This window comes from Chiloscyllium plagiosum, unplaced genomic scaffold, assembly GCF_037043375.1.
Source record: "Chiloscyllium plagiosum isolate Xiang-an unplaced genomic scaffold, Cpla_swu_hap1 HiC_scaffold_9, whole genome shotgun sequence".
Lineage (NCBI taxonomy): Eukaryota > Metazoa > Chordata > Chondrichthyes > Orectolobiformes > Hemiscylliidae > Chiloscyllium > Chiloscyllium plagiosum.
The window spans coordinates 2,827,786-2,841,935 of NW_028270147.1; the positions used below are offsets into that span (position 1 = coordinate 2,827,786).

The 14,150-nt window shown below is 42.2% G+C and overlaps 1 protein-coding gene across 3 annotated transcripts in view; it reads right to left on the reverse strand.

Moving 5' to 3' along the window:
- The window catches only part of cryz (crystallin, zeta (quinone reductase)), a 63,439-nt gene that overhangs the window by 33,041 nt on the left and 16,248 nt on the right, over nt 1-14,150 (reverse strand). For all 3 annotated transcript variants that reach the window (XM_087990345.1, XM_043698551.2, XM_043698552.2), the window contains exons 2-3: nt 13,225-13,350; nt 3,938-4,090 (exon numbers count right to left, since the gene is read on the reverse strand). In XM_087990345.1, coding sequence (XP_087846471.1) covers nt 3,938-4,090; nt 13,225-13,350 — 279 coding nt within the window. The remainder of the gene's footprint in view (nt 1-3,937; nt 4,091-13,224; nt 13,351-14,150) is intronic.

Below are 14,150 nucleotides of genomic sequence, written 5' to 3' on the forward strand. Positions count from 1 at the left end.
ACATCCATATCCCGCTACTCTGAAAGCCCACACAGAGACTAAACAAAGGAAGAGAAGAAAAAAAAACCTGAAAACTTACCTAGTTTACAGACTCCTAGTAAGGTTAGAGGAGATGCATGGGAGGGAGGCATTTGTATGGGTATATGAATAGGAAGGGTTTGGAGGGATATGGGCCAGGTGCTGACAGGTGGGGCTAGATTGGGTTGGGATATCTGGTCGGCATGGATAGGTTGACAGAGGGTCTGTTTCCATGCTGTACATCTCTATGACTCTAAATGCCCTTAACGTCGCTGAGTCTACTATTTTTGCTGGCAGGCCATTCCACACCCTTACTACTCTCTGAGTTAAGAAACTACCTCTAATATCTGTCCTAAATCTAACACCCCTCAATTTAAAGCTATGTCCCCTCATGTTAGCCTTCACCATCTGAGGGAAATGGCTCTCATTGTCCACCCTATCTAACCCTCTGATTATCTTATACATCTCAATTAATCACCTCTCAACCTTCCTCTCTCCAACTAAAACAGCCTCAGTTCCCTCAGTATAAGTCTTCTGAACCCTTTCCAAAGCTTCCACATCCTTCCTATAATGCAATGACCAGAACTGCACGTAATATGCTAGGTGTGGCCTTACCAGTGTCTTGTACAGCTGAAGCATGGCCTCGTGGCTCTGAAACTCAATCCCCATACCAGTAAACGCCAACATACGAGATGCCTTCTTAACAACCCTATGAACCTGGGTGGCAACTTTCAGGGATTTATGCACCTGGACAACGAGATCTCTCTGTTCATCTATACTGCCAAGAATTTTACCATGAGCCCAGTACTCTGCATTCCTGTTACTTCTTCCAAAGTGAACTACCTCACACTTTTCCGCATTAAATTACATTTGCCACTTCTCAGCCCAGCTCTGCATCTTATCTATGTCCCTCTGTAACCCACAACATCCTTTGGCACTAATCACAACTCTGCCTACCTTAATGTCATCTGCAAATTTACTCACCCATCCTTTACGCCCACCTCCAGATCATTTATATAAATGACAAACAGCAGTGGCCCCAAAACATATCCTTGTGGCACACCACTGGTAACTGAGCTCCAGGATGAACATTTCTCATCAACCACGACCCTCTGTATTTTTTCAATTAGCCAATTTCTGATCCAAACCACTAAATCACCTTCAATCCCGAAACTCCTTATTTTGTGCAATAGCCTACCATGTGGAACCTTATCAAACACCTTATTGAAGTCCATATACACCACATCAACCGCCTTAACTTCATCCATGTCACCTTCTCGAAGAATTCAATAAGGTTAGTGAGGCACGACCTATCCTTCACAAAACCATGTTGACTATCTCTAATCAACTTATTCCTTTCCAGATTATTATCCTATCTCTTATAAGCTTTTCCAACACCTCACCCACAACAGAAGTAAGGCTCACTGGCCTATAATTACCAGGATTGACCCGACTCCCCTTCTTAAACAAGGAAAGTACATTTGCTTTAGAACATAGAACATAGAACAATACAGCGCAGAACAGACCCTTTGGCCCTCGATGTTGCGCCGACCTGTGAACTATTCTCAGCTCGTCCCCCTACGCTATCACAAAATCATCCATGTGCTTATCTAAGGATTGTTTAAATCTCCCTAACGTAGCTGAGTTGACTACATTAGCAGGTAGTGCATTCCACGCCCTTACCACTCTCTGAGTAAAGAACCTGCCTCTAACATCTGTCTTAAATCTATCACCCCTCAATTTGTAGTTATGCCCCCTCGTACACGCTGGCGTCATCATCCTAGGAAAAAGACTTTCACTGTCTACCCTATCTAATCCTCTGATCATCTTGCATGTCTCTATCAAATCCCCTCTTAGCCTTCTTCTTTCCAATGATTAAAGAACCAAGTCTATCAGCCTTTCCTCATAAGACCTTCCCTCCAGACCAGGCAACATTCTGGTAAATCTCCTCTGCACCTTTTCCAATGCTTCCACATCCTTCCCGAAATATGGGGACCAGAACTGTACACAATATTCCAAGTGTGGCTGCACTAGCATTTTGTATAGTTACAGCATGATATTGCGGCTCCGGAACTCAATCTCTCTATCAATGAAACCTAACACACCATATGCCTTCTTAACAGCACTATCCATCTGAGTGGCAACTTTCAGGGATCTATGTACATGGACTCCAAGATCCCTCTGCACATCCACACTACCAAGAATCTTTCCATTGACCCAGTACTCTGCCTTCCTGTTATTCTTCCCAAAGTGCATCACCTCACATTTAGCTACATTGAACTCCATTTGCCTTTTCTCAGCCCAATTCTGCAGTTTATCCACGTGCCCCTGCAACCTGTAACATTCTTCCAAACTGTCCACTATTCCACCGACTTTAGTGTCCTTCAGTCTTCTGGCACTACTCCTGTCGACAATGATGACATAAAGATCAAAGCCAAAGGCTCTGCAGTCTCCTCCCTGGCTTCCCAGAGAATCCCAGGATAAATCTCATCTGGCCCTGGGCTCTTATCTATTTTCAGATCTTCCAAAATTGCTAAAACCTCCTCTTTGTCAACCTCAATCCCATCTAATCTCATAGTCTGTATCTCCGTATTCTCACTAACATTGCCTTTTTCCAATGTGAATACTGATGAAAAGAATTCATTAAGCACTTCCCCTATGTCCTCAGATTCCACACACAACTTTCCACTACTGTCTTCAATTGGCCCTAATCTTACTCTAGTCATTCTTTTATTCCTGATATCCAATAAAAGGCCTTAAGGTTTTCCTTGATCCTATCCGCCAACAACTTCTCAAGTCCCCTCCTGGCTCTTCTTAGCCCTCTCTTTAGATCTTTTCTGGCTAACTTGTAACTGTCAAGCCCTCTAACTGAGCCTTCATGCCTCATCCTCACATAAGCTTTCCTCTTCCTCTTGACAAGAGCTTCAACTTCTTTAGTAAACCATGGCTCCCTCTCTCGACAACTACCTCCCTGCCTGACAGGCAGAGACTTAACAAGGACCTGCAGTAGCTCATCCTTGAACAAGCTCCAGATTTCAAGAGTGCCCATCCCCTGCAGTTTCCTTCCCCATCCTATGCATCCTAAAAGTGGAGCAGTTAGGTGGGAAGGACAATGGAAAGACAGGACAGTTCAAGAGGGCGGTGCCGACTTGGAGGGTTGGATCTGGGATAAGGTGAGGGGAGGGAAAATGAGGAAACTGGTGAAATCCACATTGATGCCATGTGGTTGAAGGCTCCCAAGGCGGAAGATGAGACGTTCCTCCTCCAAGCATTAGGTGGCTTGGATTTGGCAGTGGAGGAGGCCTAGGTAGAAGAAGTGACTGACATCCTCAATGTTTGTTGATCGATGGCCGTGGGGAATTTTGTTGCCATCCAGTTGTCATTAACTTGGTCTTCTCAATGCTGCAGTAGACCAACCTTGGCTCAAGAATGGAGGTCACATTTTAGAGTGTACATGATTCAGAAGTAGCATGTTAAGAATATCCAGCAAGCTGAACTTAAGTGGAGTATATCAGAGAACTCATTTTTTATTACTCTAGTTGTGTTTTGATTTAGAAACCAAAATAATTAGCATTGTGGTTACATTTCCTTCCCAAAACCTCATGCACCATTGGGATTTTTGCAACAGTCAATAATAGATTATCACTAAAACCAGCTTTAATTAACCAAATTTAAATCTAAAGCCTATGTCCTCAAAGCATTCGCCTGAGCCTCTGGATTACCACCATGCCACCGTCACTCTTACTTTCTCGGCACTACATAAACACAGGTTATGTCCATGGCAAGTTCAGAGTAATTAAGAGAAAAACATATGCTTGCCACAAGAGTATTTTTAAAAAATAGCATTTTAAAAAATAATTTCAAGTCAATTTTGAGACAGCAGGATCATTTTAAGACCATCAAAAATTCAACAAATTACCTTAAATTTGCTGACAAATTGTCCCACTTGTTCCACAACTCCTGCCACATCATTTCCAGGTGTCCAGGGCAGAGATGGCTTCCTTGGATAGGTTCCAGCACGCATGTAAGTTTCAACTGGATTTACTCCACAAGCATGAACTTTGATTAGAACCTAAGAGTGTAAAGAGCATCATTACTCTTCAAAACAAGAGGGATCAGAAATGTTGCTGGCCACAGTGTGGGTCAGGCGTATCACTGAAGCGATAGTTAATCCTTTAATAAACCAACATATGAAGATCCAGATTGTGGGGAACTTTCTATGCTCAGCATATAATTTTATTATACAATGACAGCATGGGAGTAGACATTCAGCACTTCACCACTCTGTTGGCTCCTCGACAGAATTAATTATTTTATTCCACTCTCACTTGCTCATTCTCCATGACCTTGCAAATTTCTTCACAATTTTACACCAAACTTTCTTTCAAAAGTACCTTTTGAGTAGTTTGTCATATAATTTCACCTGAGAATAAAGGACAAAATAGAAAAGACACAAAGAAAATAAGAAGTGAAGTGACTTCTTAGTTATTGGCTACAAGCTGTGAGTATTAGTTGATTCAAGTATTGTCCTGCAATCTTGGTTCAGGTATTTTGTAACTGTTTGACCTCATCTTCTGCACTGCATCTTTATCTCAGGTATTCAAATAAAGGAAATAGGAATATGTAGGAGTTGACCATACAACTTCTCAACACTGTTCCAACATTCAATAATAATATGGCTGGCCTTCCACTTCATTTCCACTTGCCCTACCGTTCGACTTGTTGATTGAGCTAAACAGATGGAGTTCATGACACCACTGGGAGTCAGCTCTGTGAGCATTTTCAATTCTACACCCATTTCAATTATGTTTCTGGGACTTGTGCTCTGTTATGTTGGATAATCAGACTTTCACCCTAAACAAGTGAAAAATATTTAGAATAGTAATGTAAATCAGTTCCTTACCCATGACTAACGAAATCCATAAGTATGACAGCAAAACCAACAAATTCTTGGATACTAGCTCTAAGCCAAGAATCAAAACTGCACCCTGCAGGTTTAGAAATTAATCATAGAATCCCTACAGTGCAGAAAGAGGCTATTCAGCCCATTAAGGCTGCACCAAACATCCTAAGAGTGCGGTGCTGGAAACCCAGATCCCTACCCTATCCTTACAACCTTGCATTTGCCATGGCTATCAATCTAGCCTGCACACACCCCTGGACACTATGAACACTTTAGCATGGCCTATCCACCTAAGCTGCGCACCTCTGAACTGTGGGGAGAAACACAGAGAGAACATGCAAACTCTATACATAATGTGAAGGTGCCGGTGTTGGACTGGGGTGGACAAAGTTAAAAATCATACAACACCAGGTTAGAGTCCAACCGGTTTATTTGGAAGCACTAGCTTTTGGTGCACTGCTCCTTCATCAGGTAGCTGTGGAGCAGGATCATAAGACACAGAATGTATAGCAAAATATTAGTGTCATACAACTGAAATGCTTTATTAAACAAACTAGATTGCTGTTGTGGTTCTGTTCGCCGAGCTGGGAATTTGTATTGCAGATGTTTCGTCCCCTACCTAGGTGACATCCTCAGTGTTTGGGAGCCTCCTGTGAAGCGCTTCTGTGATCTTTCCTCCGGCATTTATAGTGGTTTGTATCTGCCGCTTCCGGTTGTCAGTTCCAGCTGTCCGCTGCAGTGGCCGCTATATTGGGTCCAGGTCAATGTGCTTATTGATTGAATCTGTGGATGAGTGCCATGCCTCTAGGAATTCCCTGGCTGTTCTCTGTTTGGCTTGTCCTATAATAGTAGTGTTGTCCCAGTCAAACTCATGTTGCTTGTCATCTGAGTGTGTGGCTACTAAGGATACACCAACTAGCCACGAAACGACACGACCAGCTATCGAGTGCATGTGTGAGTGTGTAAGTGTATGAGAATGAGTGAGAGAGAGTGAGTGAGAGAGAGTGTATAGTCCAGTGGGGTCACCTGTCGTGTGACATGAACCCAAGGTCCCTTTTCAAGTCACCTTCATGGGTTCTGAACCTGGCTATCAACCTCTGCTCAGCTACTCTGCATTATTGCTTATCTCAAAGTCTGATTTGGAGAATGGACTCCCAACGATTCCAAGCCAAATGTCCCCGACCGCTGAAGTGTTCCCTGACTGGGAGGGAACACCCCTGTCTGGCGATTGTTGCATGGTGTCCATTCATCTGTTGTTGTAGCATCTGCTTGGTCTCGTCAATGTACAATGCCTCGAGGCATCCTTGCCTGCAGCGTATGAGATAGACAACATTGGCCAAGTCACAGGAGTACCGGCCATGTACATGGTGGGTGATATCCCGACGTGTAATGGTGGTATCCATGTTGACACTCTGACATGTCTTGCAGTGGTTGTCATGACAGGGTTGTATGGTGTTATGGTCCATGTTGACCTGAAGGCTGGGCAGTTTGCTGAGAACAATGGTCTGTTTAAGGTTTGGCGGTTAGTTCAAGGTGAGAAGTGGAAGTGTAGGGAAGATCTTGGCAAGATACTCGTCCTCATTGATAATGTGTTGCAGGCTGCAAAGAACATGGCATATTTTCTCCTCTCCTGGGAAGTACTAGACATCAAAGGGTACCCTATCGGTTGCATGCTGCCTCTGTCTCCTGAGGAGATCATTCCAGTTTCTCGCTGTGGGATGTGCTGGTTGGAGGACCTGTGCAGCAAAGAAGTCTTGTTCGAACTTGTGCATGAAAATGTTGGCATATTGGGGTGCAAATTTGGTCCCCATGGCTGCTCCATGTGTCTGGATGAAGATCTAGTTGTCAAAGGTGAAAACATTGTGATTGAGGGTGAAGCGGAAGAGTTGCAGGATGGTGCTCGGAGATTTGCAGTTGTTGGTATTAAGTACTGAGGCTGTTGCAGCGATGCCATCATTGTGGGAGATGCTGAAACGTCCATCGTGATGAGGAATGTTCCTGGTTCAACTAGTCCGTGGGTGCTGAGTAAGGAATCTGTTGTGTCGCGACAGAAGCTGGGGACCCTTGTACAATGGATTTCAAAACTCCCTCAACATACCCAGAGAGGTTCTCACACAGGGTCCCATTGCTGATATGATGGGACGTCCAGGTGTGTGGGCTTTGTGAATCTTCAGAAGGCAGTAGACGTCCCCTACGTGAGAAGTACATGGAATGAGACAGCATAGGGAACTCTGAAGGACTGGATCAAAAGTCTTGATCAATGTGTTTAGTACACAGGTTTATTCTTGAGTCGGATCAACCAATAGTTGGCTGGAGTGTTTCTGGTTGTTCAGTTGTCAGTACACTTCCTTGCTGATGATGATGGCTTCTCCTTCATCTGCTGGTTTGATGACAATGTTGCAAATGGTTTTGAGAGCATAGATGGCATTGCATTGTGATCGGGTGATGTTTTGCTGTAACTTGTGGGCACGGCTGATGAATCTGGCATTTACACATATCCTGACAGTTTGAGTATATGGGTTAAGCTCAGGGCAGTGGTCCTCTGGAAGGATCCAAATCAACTCCTTCTTTGGTTGCTCCACTACAGACCTCTCTGATGACTGTTCCGGTTTTTCTCATTGGGATCGCTGCTGACATCTTGGAAGAATTCCCGGAGCCTCATTCATCTGATGAATTCCTCTGTGGCTGCCGCAAGACCAATGGGGTCCACTATGGTGGTGGGGAAGAAATTGAGCCTTCGGCTGAGAACTTCAATCTCTTCCAGTTGGACGGTGTGGTCCGATAAGTTGCTGATCGATTTTTCTGTGGAGATAACATTTTCAACTGTGGTGCCAAGGGAGGCTTGGCTACTGCTGGTCGTGATGCCAGTTTTCTCCAGTTTCTTGTTTTTGGTGTGCATGTACATGGTGTAGCTCTGTCACCTTGTCTGGTTGGCAGTGTCTCATTACTGTACTGTTGTATTTTGAGCGCAAGCTGAGAGTATGGACTCCATCTTGATTTCAAGGTTATGGCCCCTGCTGTAAAGTTAGTACAGGAGATGTTTGAGGAGTTTGCGAGAAGTGTGGCAGTAAAGTCTCTCAGCGTAATCTGAGTTGTAGGTCAACTTGAGTGGGATCGTGATCCGTAATTCTTTTGGGATATTTCCTGCTTTCTTGATTTCTGCAGAAACTTGATTTCTGTGTTGACATACACGATCTTCTTGGAGATCCTCTCCACTTTGAGCCGACAGTTAGTGGTGTCAATGGTAACCATGAGGTGGAGGTGCCGGTTTTGGACTGGGGTGTACAACGTTAAAAATTACACAACACCAGGTTATAGTCTAACGGGTTTCTTTGGATTCACTAGCTTTCAGAGTGTTGCTCCTTTATCAGATAGTTATGGAGCAGGATCATGAGACACAGAATTTTTAGCAAAAGATTACAGTGTCACACACCTGAAATGATATATTGAACACTCTCTCACACACACTCTCTCTCATACACACATACATTCCCCACACGCACATCCGTGCACACATCATCTTGTAGGCTTATACTCCATCACAATCACACACACTTTACCAAGCATGCACACATGCAAACACACACTCTCTCATGCGCATTCACACGCACACTCATGCACACACTCACGCCCACACACACACACACACACACACATATCTAAGTCTGTGGGGTGAATCTGCATTTGCAAAATTATATTTGCAGATACATTGTATTTTGCTTAAAAATGCACAATCTGCAGGCAGTCAATCCATATAGCATTTTATAAATTCCTACTTTGGAAATAGTGTTACGACATGGCGGTAAACACTTCTGTTAATTAAACCAACACAGACATTCCACTAAGAAAAAAATATTAACTTTATTCTTTAACTCTAAAAGTGAACATTAAACAACAACTATTGACAACACTAAGCTTCCTTTCTCTTAAAGGTTTGTTATCCACCTCCAACTGATCCAATAAAAGCCCCTAGTAAAATTACATCAACTTAATTTTCAAAAACACCCAGCGGCTGTCATCATCAGGGTTCTTCTTCTTTCAGCTGTAGATCTCTCTGGGTCGTCTTTGGTCTTTTGCTGCAAAGATGTTTCATATGAAAAAGGTACCTTTGTTAGAGAGCGTTTTGCTGGCAGTTACTCTGACAATGGCAGTTGGTCACTCTCTCTGGCTAACTCTCAAAATGTCTGCTTCTTTATACCCCAAACATTGGATTGTCTCATTGGTTTGATGTTGGCAAAACAGTAAAATTTAAATTCAAATGGGTTTTAGTATCCTGGGTCATAATTTAAACTGATTGGTTAAATTCAAATGGTTATCAACATAGCTCAGGTATTTGTTTCACAGCCAAATGTTATATATTTCCAATTTTCCAGTACACTCTGAGACTGCTAGTCAGTCACATGACAGGTACCTGCAAGCTCTCAGTGCAAAATAATTTTCACTCTCTTAAAGGTACACGCTTTCAAGTTCATAACAATAGAACCAATCAGACTCAAGATTGGGATACAGACAGATTCTAACCTCACACTTTTAATACACTGTCTGAGTTGAGATGTCATTTTTTTTAATAAAACCTTAAGTTATCTCGAGAATGTGATTTAAAAGAAGTCCTGGGATTTACATATCTGCAATCTGCAACCCATTCTAAAAGATGAAAGACTTAACAGTCATCTAGGTTTGTTCAATATATCATTTCAGCTGTATGACACTGTAATGTTTTGCTATAAATTCTGTGTCTTATGATCCTGCTCCACAGCTACCTGATGAAGGAACAGCACTCCGAAAGTTAGTGCTTCCAAATAAACCTGATGGACCTGGTGTTATGTAATTTTAAACTCGAAACAGCCACCCAAAGCTAGAATCGAACCCAATTCCCTGGCATTGTGAGGCTAACCACTGAACCATCATGCAACCTTATTAAATGCTTGATAATTCAACAAAAATTATAATCTCAACTCTATAATCTCAACTCAAAAATCATTGCCTTGTAAAGCAAATAGCTCTACTGCACATCCTAGCATCAGTAATACTCATAGATCAACGAGGTTTTTATTCCCACCAAAGAGCAATGGGCATGAAATTGTTGTCAATTCCTCAAATCCTGGGAGGAACAGTGTCATTGTCATTATGTCACCAGACTAGTCATTCCAGAGGCCTAAGCCAATGTTCTCCAGACATGGGGCAGCTGGTGAAATTTCAGTTCAGTCAATAAGAATATAAAGCTAGCCTCAGTGATGAACACTATTTCTGAACAATGCTTTCCAGAGAGTGGTTCCCAGAATGGACACAATGTTCCAGGAGAGGCTCAGCCAGTGTTTTATATAGATTTAAAACAATTTAATCACTTCAGTACTTCTTTTATACATATTTTCATGGGATGTTGATATTAGTGGCTAGGTCAGCATTTATTGCTCATCCCTAATTGCCCATAGGGGAGTTAATAAACAATTCACTGGAGTCTCGTGGCCAGACCGTGTAACCGTGGAGAGGGTCGAGAGTGTAAAGTTCCTAGGAGTGATGATAACCAACAATCTGTCCTGGACCTCCCACATAGATGTGACGGTCTAGAAGACACAACAATGGCACTTCTTCCTCAGGCAGCTTAGGAAATTTGGCATATCCATAAGGACCCTCACCAATGTTTACAGATGCACCACAAAAAGCATTCTATACAGGTGCATGACAGGCTGGTACAGCAACTGCTCTGTCAGGACCATAAGAAACTACAGAAAGTTGTTTGCTTATCAAAGACGATCATGGAAACCAACCTCCCATTCATGGACTCCATTTACACTTCTCATTGCTGCAGAAAGACTGCCAATATCATCAAAGACCACCTCCCCCCAACCCCACCCCTCGCGTCCCCCCCACCAATGCTCTCCTACAACCTCTTCCATCAGGCATAAGATAAAGAAATTTGAACACACACACACACAAACGTTCAAGAACAGCTTCTTCCCTGCTGTTATTAGACTGCTGAATGGACCTCTCTAACTTCAAATAATGTTGATCTTTGTTCACGTGCCTCCTGTGCAGCCACAATTTTATATGTCTCGCTCTGTCCACGTACCCTATGGTCGGTTAGTCCTTATTTGCTATGATTTGCTTATATTGCTTGCATACCAAAGCTTTTAACTGTACTTAGGTACATGTGACTATAATAACTCAAGTCATAGAGTCATAGAGATGTGCAGCACGGAAACAGACCCTTCGGTCCAACCCATCCATGCCGACCAGATATCCCAACCCAATCTAGTCCCACCTGCCAGCACCCGGCCCATATCCCTCCAAACCCTTCCTATTCATATATCCATCCAAATGCCTCTTAAATGTTGCAATTGTACCAACCTCCACCACTTCCTCTGGCAGCTCATCCCATACCCATACCACCCTTTGTGTGAAAAAAGTTGCCCTGTAGGTCTCTTTTATATCTTTCCCCTCTCACCCTAAACCTATACCCTCTAGTTCTGGACTCCCCCACCCCACAGAAAAGACTTTGCCTATTTATCCTATCCATGTCTCTCATAATTTTGGAAACCTCTATAAGGTCACCTCTCAGCCTCCGACGCTCCAGGGAAAACAGCCCCAGCCTATTCAACCTCTCCCTATAGCTCAAATCCTCCAACCCTGGCAACATCCTTGTAAATTTTTTCTGAACCCTTTCAAGTTTCACAACATCTTTCCGATAGGAAGGAGACCAGAATTGCACCCAATATTCCAAAAGTGGCCTAACCAATGTCCTGTACAGCCGCAACATGACCTCCCAACTCCTGTACTCAATACTCTGACCAATAAAGGAAAGCATCCCAAATGCCTTCTTCAGTATAACTGTGTGATTGGTTCTCAGGGAACTGAACATGTTGACACTGTAAACAAGACACTGAGAAGCTTTCGGATCTCCACCACCTCAGCAACTCCCTCTGTGTGCAGTAAAAGCTACTTTTAGCCTGAAGAAAGCCACTTTATTTTTCCTTAAGTTCTTGCTGTAAACAGCTACTTTTAATGAGTAATCCAGAGGTCTATTATAAGTGAACTATCCACCTAGCCTCTTGCAAATCAGTAGAAGTGTCCAGAGAAGGAAAGTCCAGAAGCATATCATCTCAGCAAACTCTGTGAACAGAGGCCTTGTTTATGCTCTGTTCATAACATCTGTTTTGTTTCCTGTATTTGTGTCTATGTCTGTGTGTAAGGCAAGTTTATAAGGGGATTAATGTTAGTTTTCTGCCTTCATCTCATAATTGCTTACCTGTAGCTGGAGTTTAATTACTAGTAATAAATATGATGTGGTGGTGCCAGTGTTGGACTGGGGTAGACAAAGTTAAAAATCACTCAACAACTAGGTTTGTTCAATATATCATTTTAATTGCATGACACTGTGTTCCTTTACTATAAATTCTGTCTTATGATCCTGTTCCACTAGTTACCTGACAAAAGAGCAGCGCTCATAAAGCTAGTGCTTCCAAATAAATCTGTTGGACTATAACCTAGTGTTGTGTGATTTTTAACTTAGTAATAAATAGTAATTCTTGTTAAGTACAGAAACCTGGTCCAAAGTTTTTGTCAACTTAAGAAATAAACTGGGGAATCTTGCATACTTTTAAAGATCTTTAATGTTTGTGAAGACTTCATGAATAGTGGGGCCTGAATTCTAGAATACTACCCCAGTGAAACATGACATCTCAAAAGTTTGCCTATCTTCCCATTAAATACATCAAAGCTATCAATTCAATGACTTCCTGATATACAGAGTTGCACATTCTCACTATATTTTAAATGAAGAAGTTTATTTTGTGTTCCTTTTGGATTTCTTGGTGACTACCAAATATTGGTGGCCTCCTTCTCACCTAACCAACTCCATCAGTAATTTCTAAATCTTCTAACATGGTGCAAGAAGTTTCCCCTTTTGTAAACCAAAGGGCCGCAGTCTTTATTGTCCTTTGATTAAAATCTATCATTCCGGTATCCTCTTTAGGGAACACTTTTGTGTCATTTCCATAACATGAAGAGCAGAAATTAACATAGTACCCAGAAGGCAATCTAACTAAGCTTCTTTCTACAGGCTTGGATCACTTAAAAATTCGAGTTGCCATTGACCAATCTTAATTTGTTCAGAAACCTTTCAACTAAAAAAAAACAAGGACAAGATGTATTTTTGTTTTTCTCTTTGCAAACCTAAATCTAACAGAATCAATGAATTTCATCTGAATTTAAGCCTCAGTACAGGAGGTGAAACTAGCCTTGTTCTACAGAACTGTAAAGTCTCTCTCTGTCATTATGGTACTCAGTAGAAAGATGCACCTTACCTGATTTTCACCTGGGTTAGGTATGGGAATATCCATTTCCAACTTGAGCTCTGATGGTCCACCAAATTTATAGACCCGCACAGCACGCATGAATGAGGCAGCTGGTGTTCTAGAAGTCATGATAATCTAAGATTTAATTAGTTATTGCATTAAACTTTTGTAAAATTCTGTAAACCTCTTCAAACTTCCGTAAACACCTGCAACAATTCACATATAATTTAACTTACTTATTTTAATTCATTAGCTAGGAATCTCACCTTGGGTTTAAAAAGTTGTAGGTTCAAGTCCCAGCCAAAAGCTTTTAATCTAGGCTGACATTACCAATGCAATGTGATACTAAGTGTTTTGCTGTACTGTCAGAACTCCTGTCTTTTGAATGAGATGTTAAACAAAAACCCTGTCTATCCACTTAAATAGACAGAAAAGATTCCACAACCTTATTGAGAAGAGTGAGGGTATCCAGGTCAATATTCACCCTTCAATGGGCATCATGACAACATATTGTTTGATCTATGTCTCATCACACCTTTTGTGAGTCTGCTATGATTCTTTCTCTGACAGAAATTGACATCCCTGTTTCTAAAAACACTTCTTGACTATAAAACAACTTGACGTCATGAAAAGTGCAATGGAAAAGCTGGTCTGCTTCACCAGCACCTTCCAAACCTACAATGACTAACATCTAGGAGGACTGCAGCAGATACGGTGAAACATAACTACTTCCAAGTTCCCCTCCAAGCCGCACACCATCCTGACCTGGAAATATATCACTGTTCCTTCAATGTTGTTAGGCCAAAATTCTGGAATTCCATCCCTAACAGCATTGTGGGTCTATCTACGCACACTGACTGCAGAAATTCAAGAATAAGGCTCACCACCACCTTCTCAAAGGCAACTAGGATCGGGCAAAAAGTGCTCACCCAGCC